We start from the raw sequence: 9,731 nt of genomic DNA, 5'->3' as shown, positions 1-9,731 counted from the left end.
TGGAAGATCTAGCCGGAGAAACATGGAAGGAACCGAGACTTTTCATGTGTTTGGGAGAAGAAACAAGCAGTAACATACTGCGAAATTCCTTAATCCCTAATCGTTCAAGAAATCAACAAATTCAATTTGTAATTATTATACCTGAAATCTCGTTCTTTTAGTTAACTTCACAAGCGGTCTAAAACCTCTCATTTTCACTTAATTTTAATTAAAAATAATCAATAAAGAGCTACAGACGTTTCACTGCTAATCAGTCTGTAACGATTTTGATTACTGCTTGTCAATTGTGGGTGAACTTTGAACGATCATGCTGAACACGGAGGAAAAACCTTTAGAGCAGCACCCATGGTCGAGTCTAAAACGATTTCAGTTATGTTGATGTACAGATGTTTTTGCATTGAGCATATCTGAATTGATGTTTCTGTAGGCACAAAGGGTTCAGGAAATTTGAGAATAACCATTTTGTTTGATCGTGTCATCCTAACTTTCTCATCTCCGCAGGAACCTACTTTTTCCGCCGTTTGTCAGCTGCGGGGACTGAATCAATCCAGGATTACTGTGAGCTCCTCGTCTCGCTATCCCTAGAGCTTCCTCTTCGGAATGGTGAAGAGATGAATTTTCTGCTGCTTGTGAGACTCACTTACCGTTACGCTCATTCGCTTAATGCCAGCACTCCGGGTGTGTCCGTCCTAAAAAGTACGCCTTTCCTAAAAAAACGAAAGGAAAAGGAATGCTACTAGACTAGCATGCATCCTTAATCTATTCAAAGGACAATCTATTCTTTGAACGTTACAAATAAAAGTATAAGCGTGGAAGTCTTGAACTGGATGTAGAGGACATAAGCTATCGGTACGTCCAAACCAATGATGACCAACTGAAAAATGCTACATACTCCGCTCTTTTTCATAGAAGGTAGTGTTTTTCCCGTAGAATTTTCAAAGATTCAAATGTACGATGCCATTTGAACCTGATTTAACCAAAAAATTACTTGAAAACGAAATGGATTTCAGTAAAAATACTTTATAAAGTCGCTGGCGTACCAATCCACTTGGTATGCGAAAACGAGTTTTACGATGGCAATTCGTAATCGTTGAGGTGTTGGAACGCGAGTTGACCCATGGAACGACTTGAAGTGACGAGCCGATCATCAGGTTAGTGTTGCATCTTCCCGGAGAAGTCTGGCACCAATTTATCGATCCAGGAGAAATCCAAGGTTTGTTTGGCACACGGTCGATGTCAAACCATCGACCGTGTGGCTACAGCGGACCTCTAACCGATTGCGCCACACGCGCCCACAAAAAATACTTTACACAACCACATAAATTTAGAGGAGGCACCTATAAAAGCGATTGTTCGCTGCACGTGGTAGACAGGCGTTCTCTGGATGCAGTCCGGCGTCTACGTTAACAGTGCGCTTTGGGACTTGCGTAAGTCACACTAATGCTTTGCACAATCTTTCCAAAAGATTGCAGATTGTTTCAGGAGTGGAATAACGCACCCTCCAACAAACAAAGATGTGATAAGAAATAGAATCAAATTCAACCAGTTTTATTTTCTAAAATACCACATTCGGTATCTTCAATCACTTGCGGAGGCCGAATTCCTCCTTTCCTGGCTTCATACCACGCCACTGACAGAGAGCCAGTTGGTACATAAATGCCTTCTGATCGACTCTTTTACCCTCCAGCAGTTCTGAGTCCCGCTTTTCAAACACCATTGAATCCGGATTGCTCTTGCCCTTCAAAGAACATTATTACTAAGTCGTTCTTCTCGTGCTGAGAATTTTCAGCTGCAGCAAAATAAACTCCAGCTGTAAACTTTTGTTCTAAAGGTTGTCTGTAATCTGTCAGCTCTAAACCTAAGATCCAGAAAGAGTAAGAAATAAAAATAACAAAAACAATAAAAAATGATAACCTGGTCCATTTCTAATCCATTGCAAACAAAATGTGCACCAATACTGATAAGTTAAAAATTCTAATTCCCTACAAAAACCCTAATTTCCCTACAGAAATCTAAGTGTTCTAATGATTTTCATTCACGTCGTCTAAAACACAATAGATCTGGATGCTTTCTTGAATGTTTCACATCTTCGGCAGAAGTACCCTATGTGTTTTAAGAGAACTTGCTGAATTAATGTTACCTTTGCAACCTTCACGTAAACGTACGTTTTGCCACTTTCTTTGAAGTCTACTGTGGTCACATCACTGTCCTTGGGCTAAAAGTCGAAATTTTTGTCTTTGCTGGATAGCAAATTGCAAAATCAATTGTAAATCCAAATGTTCCATTGGCTCAACGGAATAATTTTGAAATGCATGCCAGCTCTTCTGCGAGGAACTTCTCCACAGCTTCAACGAAACCCTTCGGGGCATCCTTCGCATCGAATCCCTTAACAGAGAAGCCGACTGACATGTCCCAAGTGCAGTCGTCTTCAGCACAAGCAATCCAGGCGCAGATTGCGAACAGAACAAGGCAACGCATCTAAATCTCATCGGTTCTCAGATTTTCAAAGGTGAGTTAGCTTTGAAAAGGAAAAGCTTTGAAAACAGAAGGCGAAGTGGAAGAAGAGATGTTGTGATTTGAAGAGAAGTGATTGGGTGCAGTCTTATATACTTGACACTAAAAGCTTTTTAGTGTTTTCTCCATTATATTTTTTTAGCACTGATGTTGAAATCGAAGTGAAAGGCTGCAGACGAGGAACGATTGATCGTCATGGCAAGCAAATGGAAGTAGCCTGGCCACATGATCTGCCAATAACAAATTCAGTTCTAATTATTTTAGTCTTGTTTTGTGGTTATTTTTCCCTTAAAATTGCGGAGAATACAGAATACTATTGAAATGAAGATAACTACAACAGAGAATCGTCAGTCATCGGTTATAGTTCTTTCGGTTCTTTCGAAGATGATCAAGATTTTTAATTTTTTGGAGTTTTCGCTTCGTCATGGCTCCGAGTGATCAGATTTTTTCAATATGTTCATTCTTAAGCTCCTGAAAGTAAATGGTCCGAGAATCCTAAAATGGAGTGAGAATCAAACATTATCTTTCTGTAGGAAACATCTGCAGATTTACTTAATCCTTGCTGACAAAAATCGATGAACAGCCATCCTTTTTTGGCTAATCAGTTCATAGCGATTTTAAATTTTGCGGTCCAATCCGAATCGATTTCAAATATGCTAAAATAGCTGCTTTTGCATCTAATATGTCTTGTTTGAATTTCACAATGTGGTTCACGTTCAAAAGTTTTTTTTTCCATAGTTCAAAAGCCACAGTGGTGAACAGTTGATGGAATTTTAACAAATTCTCCATTTGATCTTGTGTTCATTACACTTCACACTTACACTGTTTTTGCACTGCTTTTGCACCTAACATATCTAAAATCATGTGTAAACAGATGTAATGGTGAGTTACTGATAAACTAGTCTAAACGTAATGCTAAAGTTAGAGTTTAAGCTTTTTCTTGTTTTCGCTCGCCTTCTCTAGTCAATAAAAATTAAAAGTTCGGGCACTTTCCGTATATTTTTGCTACAAAATTAGATTTTTCTTTCCTTCGCAACTTTTTTGGTCGTTCTTTCTCTAAAAACTCTGGGCACTGATGGAAAATTTCGTAGTTTTCATCCTTAAGGAGTCAGCACTACACTTGAAGAATACCCCAACCATATCCTACACCTATACTCTTTCGTTACCGCTGTAATTCGAAAAGATTATTTTGAGTATTCGATATTCTCTGTTCACTACTTCTCAGTCACTTCTCGGCAAATCCGCTGTGAAATATCGCTCGGTGTTGTTGCACCAATAATTACGGTAACCCATTTTTTTGGTGCGTCGCACCAAATGTGCAGCTCCGAACGTCCCCTGCCTGTGGCGCATGAATCCCACGTCGTAGGCTAACCTGATCATAGGCTCGTCACTCCAAGTCATTGCATAGTCCAACACGCGTTCCAAAACCTCAACGATTACGAGTTGCATCGAAACTCGTTGGCGCATCCCAAGTGGATGAACGCCAGTGACTTTATAAAGTATTTTTACTGAAATCCATTTCGTTTTCAAGTAATTTTTTGGTTAAATCAGGTTCAAATGGCATCGTACATTTGAATCTTTGAAAATTCTACGGGAAAAACACTACCTTCTATGAAAAAGAGCGGAGTATGTAGCATTTTTCAGTTGGTCATCATTGATTTGGACGTACCGATAGCTTACGTCCTCTACACCCAGTTCAAAACTTCCACGCTAATACTTTTATTTGTAACCGTCAAAGAATAGATGATCCTTTGAATAGATTAAGGATGCATGCTAGTCTAGTAGCATTCCTACTACTAGCAATCGCATTCTCGGCCTCCATTGTTCAGCAGAATCAAATCGTTTTTTAAGACAGGCGCACTTTTTGGGACGGACGCACACGGAGTGCTGGCGCTAAGCGAGTGAGCGTAACAGTAAGTGAGTCTCACGAGCAGCAGGACACTTATCTGTTCACCATTCCGAAGAGGAAGCTCTAGGGATAGCGAGACGAGGAGCTCACAGTAATCCTGGATTGATTCAGTCCTCGCCGCTGACAAACGGCGGAAAACGTAGGCTCCTGCGGAGATGAGAAATTTAGAACGACACAATCAAACAAAATTGTTATTCTCAAATTCCCTTAACGGATGGATGGACCTTTGTGCCTACAGAAACATCAATTCAGATATGCTCAATACAAAGACAGCTGTACATCAACATAATTGAAATCGTTTTAGACTCGACCATAGGTGCTACTCTAAAGGTTTTTCCTCCGCGTTCAGTGCCATCGTTCAATGTTCGCATACCATTCACAAGCAATAATCAAAATCGCTACAAACTGATTAGCAGCGAAACGTATTTAGTTTTCTATTGATTATTTTTTAAGGAGAAGGAAAGAAGAGGACTTGGAGAAACATGGTTAAATGAACAGATTTCAAGCAAAACTATTGATGAAAACCGCCACAATTAATGTGAGCAGATGAGAATCACGTATAGCAACAAACTGAATACGTTTCATTAATCTTCTTTTCGAAACATGAGACCAATATTGCGAACATAAGTGATACTACATGAAGTAAAATGTTTTGAGCGTTTCTTCGCTTCCCTTCGCAAGCATCAATTTGATCCAAAAAGTTCGTTTGCCTTAATTCGTGTGGCACCCACATCTCGAGTTTCTTCTTGAGACCAGCCTTATGCATATGGTTCCTAATGGTTTTGTGGTTAATTTGCGGTTCCTGTACGATAGAATACGTGCTTCCATGGCGATTCGACTTGACGATTTCCATGATTACAACGACACTTTCGACGTTTCGCCTCATCTTCGACGTCCATATTACAAAGAGGAATCGTTGAAACCATCGCGTTGCTGTTGTATTCGATAACGTATTAGGTCCACAAATTTTTTTCGTCTTTTGCTGCTCATCTTGGTCGTAGTGGTATTGAAGAATGTATCGAATCCTCTCTTTTTTACCACAATACTGTAACACTGCAACTTACAGCTGGCTCCACCCAGCACAAGACTGATAAAGAACATTTGAAGCGTAATGTCAGCTTAAAATCGCCGTAAAGTATGACCCGATGTGATCAGGAGATCTAGCGAAAACGCTCAGATTTTCTCTAGTCCACCTAATATTTTTAATTCTAAAGACTCACTCTCCTTATTATTTCTTATATTTCATTTCTAAGCTCCCATTCCTGGATACTTGGTGAAAAAAAAACATGGACAATTAATTTCTGTCACAGTTGAGATCTAAGAAAGACCGAACAGTAACCATAGATTTCCTGAGGCAGTCAAGAAACGTCAAGAAAAAAGAGAAGCAACGCGCAATTACATTGAGCCCCGAATTTTAGTAGCCCTTTAAGTCCTGAGGGCTTAGCATGAACTATCGATTGCCTGATAGTAACTGCTTAATTGTTCCTTTTGTACATCTCCGTTTCTGTTCGTTGGAACTTGTTAGGAGGCAGAACAAGCAAAATCATTTTTTTGATGGGACGATCCTCGAAAGAATAACTACTAATGTCCACCTACACTATGATAGAGTTATCTTGGCTTCCATATCCCTTTCTACTCTGATTTCGTGAAGAAAAACATAAAGTAAGAGAAAAAAGGATAAAAAAGGATAAAGTCACTGGCGTATCAATCCACTTGGGATGTGCCAATGCGTTTTACTGGAATTCGTAATCGTTGAGGTTTTGGAACGCGAGTTGGCCTATACAATGACTTGCGGGGGCCAGCCGATGATCGCGTCAGTGTTTTTATCCTCCCAGACAAGTCTGGTACCAATTTATCGATCCCGGAGTGATGAAAGGCATGGTGAGCTTTAGTGCGGATTCGAACCCTGGACCGTGTGGCTACAACGGACCTCTAACCGACTGCGCCACACCCGCCCCAGATAAAAGGAAACTAAAATGAATTGGATCGAAATTTTTATTCGCACATCAAATGGCTGAGCAACCTCAAATGCGTTTCTGTAGCGATCAATCCCTTCTCGCCCGCATCGCTTCATCAGTGCTAAAAAAAAAGCACAATGCAAAGAATCTTAAGTGGCTTTCAGTGACAAGTATATAAGATTTCAACATGCCCCTGTTTCCAAATTTAAACAACTCCTCCTGTTGCCCATCGTCTTCTATTTTTATAACTTTTTTCTTTTAAAATGCAATCTAATCATTTAAACTCTGAGATTCAGATGCGTTGCCTTGTTCTGTTCGCAGTCTGTGTCTGGATTGCTTGTGCTGATATAGGTTGCAATTGGAGTAGCTCCCTCACTCGCTCCGCTAAGGTTAAAGAGGCCCCCAAGAATATCGTTGCAGCTGTGGAGGAGTTTCTTAAAAAAAGCTTGTGTGTAATCATAATCATTTTGTTTGAAAAGTAGAAGATTTGAAATCACAATTTATTCCCCAACTTACTGTACAGCAAAGGCAGCAGCCCTTGATTTTCAGCCCGAAGACGGCATACTTACCTGGATAAAGGCCTTCGGAGAAGATGGAAAGATGTACACTTATGCGGTAACAGGAGGGGTAAATAGATTAATGTTTAAAAAAACTTAAAAGCACCTTCTTGCACGCAGATCATCTCTGATCTAACCCTGCAATAAATCACTGAGCGGTCTGACTAACCCTTCCCATCTGGGGGTCTCGTAGCGCCTCAGCACGCGGATGTTTCTTTTATTCCAGTACTGGGCATTTTCAGCCGTCATTGCTTTCCTCATCACAGTATGAAGCTACTGCTGGACCGTATTTCTAACCAAGGAACTTTTTTGCTCCTCGCGTTTGAATGAACATATTAGAATTTGAAATTCCCTGCTGCCCTTTTCTATATTATTTTCCATGCTCACCATTATTTCCTTTATTTCCAGCGATTTAATCTCTGTGATTTTTAGAACACACACAAGGCAATTCTGGGTAGCTGGCTTTTATGGAACGGAAACTAAGGGATAAAATTCGTGCGCAGAGGATTAGATTTTGGCGAAGCAAAAGCTTCAGTGATCACTTCTTCGAATTCACCATAGATTTTTTAAGGCAAAAATATCCTTTTTCCGCCGCTAATGTGGAGTTATTCTTTAGTTGTTGAGTCAGAAGAAGCAGAAGTGTGTGTATTCAGCTATGGAAAAAATGTCGGAATGACTTCGAGCCTTGCAGTTTGTGAGATCGATATTACGCGATTTATTCTTCTTCGAGTCAATTGAAAAGTTTGACTATCAATGAACCTCGGCATACTTAGATGTCATATTGATTTTTTGATGACCCGTACACGAGGTTATTAAATAATTTCATTGGTTAACGCTTTCGCCTTCTTCAGAACCTGGAATAGCCGATTCAATTATTCAAGTAATGGTGAGGATGAAAATTAGTATAGAAAAGGGCAGCAGGGAATTTCAAATTCCACGCTACTTGGCGACTATACTGAATGTCCAGCATTGATCGGAGGCGCATGGGCCGTTGACTGATCGATCACTAGAGCAAATGGTTCGAATGTCTCATTCGGATCAGAAGAACCATCCGAGATATGGCGCGAGTTTCCGTGTCATCGATGGCCATTCGCCCTTGCGGTTCACTTCAAGAATTTTGGCTTGGATCCCTGACTGCCTCCAGCGATTTTCCAGCCAACGATTTGGATTTTTTTTACTAAGAATTGGACTCTGACATCAAAATCGGCTCCGTCGTGTTTTTGTATTCCATGGACATCTTAAGGTTCCTACTCCTCGTAACTTATTCTTTCCGTTTTACCTGCTCTTTTAATGCGTATATATAGCTGTCGTGCCAACAAACTCGTTTCCACAACTGGCGTATGAAATCAAGTATATTATTCTTCTTTGATGGTGGAGAATTATGTATTTCTGGATCTACTATCACTAGATTAGTGCTATTGGTGTCGATGCCAATAATGCGCGTCCGGATCCAATCATTTTCGACGCAAAGATGTCCGATCCAATTCTATCTGCTTCAGTTTCTCAATGAAATGTTCACGTTGCTGATGTTGTTTAAGTATTAAATGCAGTGGAAAAATCTGGATAGAGGGCAAACAATATCAGTACCAAACTATGAACGAACTCTATTTCGGGAAACTTTCGATTGAAGTGGTCAAAATACGAGTAAAAGTAGCATTTCAATGAAATTTTCAATGAATTCGAAATCAAACTGAAAGAGTAGCAAAGCTGTCAGATAATGACGGGTAAGGTCAAGATTTAAACCAACTGTTAGGTGCATTGGGTAAGTTGGGAGCTGGTAAATCGTCCAGGAAATCTGATCCAATAAGTTGTGTTCCAGTTATGGATTAAATTAAACTGTCAATTAACATAGATTAAAGTGTGGATTAAAGTATTATGTTAAAGGATTAAAACTAACTATTAGGACTAAATAAAGTCTTAAATTCTCTAAAATAAGGGTGTACAGCGTTTCAAGTTTTGACGTTCGACTGCAATTCGGAATCGGTAAAATTCTGCACGTTGGGTTACGGTACGGTTGGTTTATGAGTAATGTTTTTATGTATGAAGACTACACTCCATGCAACTTTTGCAATTCTTCCAGGTTTAGTCCGTTGATTATTGGGATTCGCCTGAATGTTGTTGACCATCATCCTTGTCATTTAAGTGATAATTACCACTAATCTTTTCGTGATTTTGGAGTCTTGAAGTTCTCTGTATCAGTTACATTTGGGGTAGCTGAAGAATTCTCTTTGTTGTTTACAGTAACAGCATTGAATCTGCTACTGCTAGCCGTGGGAATGCATAGGGATTCACAGCGCGGAACTCTCAAACTGTGCGAAGAGGGCGCAGTGTGTCGTGGTAGTGGCATAGATGTCTCGATGTTATGTGCCGTCGTGCATCCAGGAAGTTTATTTTGAATGTTCTATAGCCCTGAGAATGATGTGTGATAAGGAAGGTGCTGTACAGTCGGAAGTGAGCTAACAGATTTGGAAAGTCTGAGATAAATTTGATAAGATCGCCAATTAAATGAGGGTAAACTTTATTAGTCTTTTCGCTAATTTAGGAAGTTTTAGTATTGACACCACACTCTTCTCTTCGTAACAAAATATTCATGATGACCAGAATTGCTGGTAAATCCTCTGCTACTATGCTACCTCACAGTCAACCTCGCAGAAGTTTTTTTCCGCATCTTCTGAAATCCGTAATCTTTAAATCTGCGAGCAGTTTAGAGAGTTTGGACTCGTCGTACAGTGATTTTGAAATGAAGAAAGATTAGAATTAAGTGATGCTTTTGTAAGTAACGGCATTTCTGAA

General features: G+C 39.9%; 1 protein-coding gene across 1 annotated transcript; it reads right to left on the bottom strand.

Moving 5' to 3' along the window:
- Positions 1 to 1,582: 1,582 nt before the first annotated feature.
- On the bottom strand, positions 1,583 to 2,478 carry RB195_012451 (uncharacterized protein; the record flags this gene model as incomplete). Its single annotated transcript, XM_064194302.1, has 3 exons — positions 1,583 to 1,738; positions 2,141 to 2,215; positions 2,317 to 2,478. The coding sequence occupies 3 exons, from the start codon at positions 2,476 to 2,478 to the stop codon at positions 1,583 to 1,585; spliced, it is 393 nt and encodes a 130-aa protein (XP_064051885.1).
- Positions 2,479 to 9,731: the final 7,253 nt, after the last annotated feature.

The sequence above is a fragment of the Necator americanus genome, chromosome III (genome assembly GCF_031761385.1).
Source record: "Necator americanus strain Aroian chromosome III, whole genome shotgun sequence".
In the NCBI taxonomy this organism is placed as follows: Eukaryota; Metazoa; Nematoda; class Chromadorea; order Rhabditida; family Ancylostomatidae; genus Necator; species Necator americanus.
Note: the sequence above shows the minus strand (reverse complement) of the source record. Positions and strands in the feature narration are given on the sequence as shown.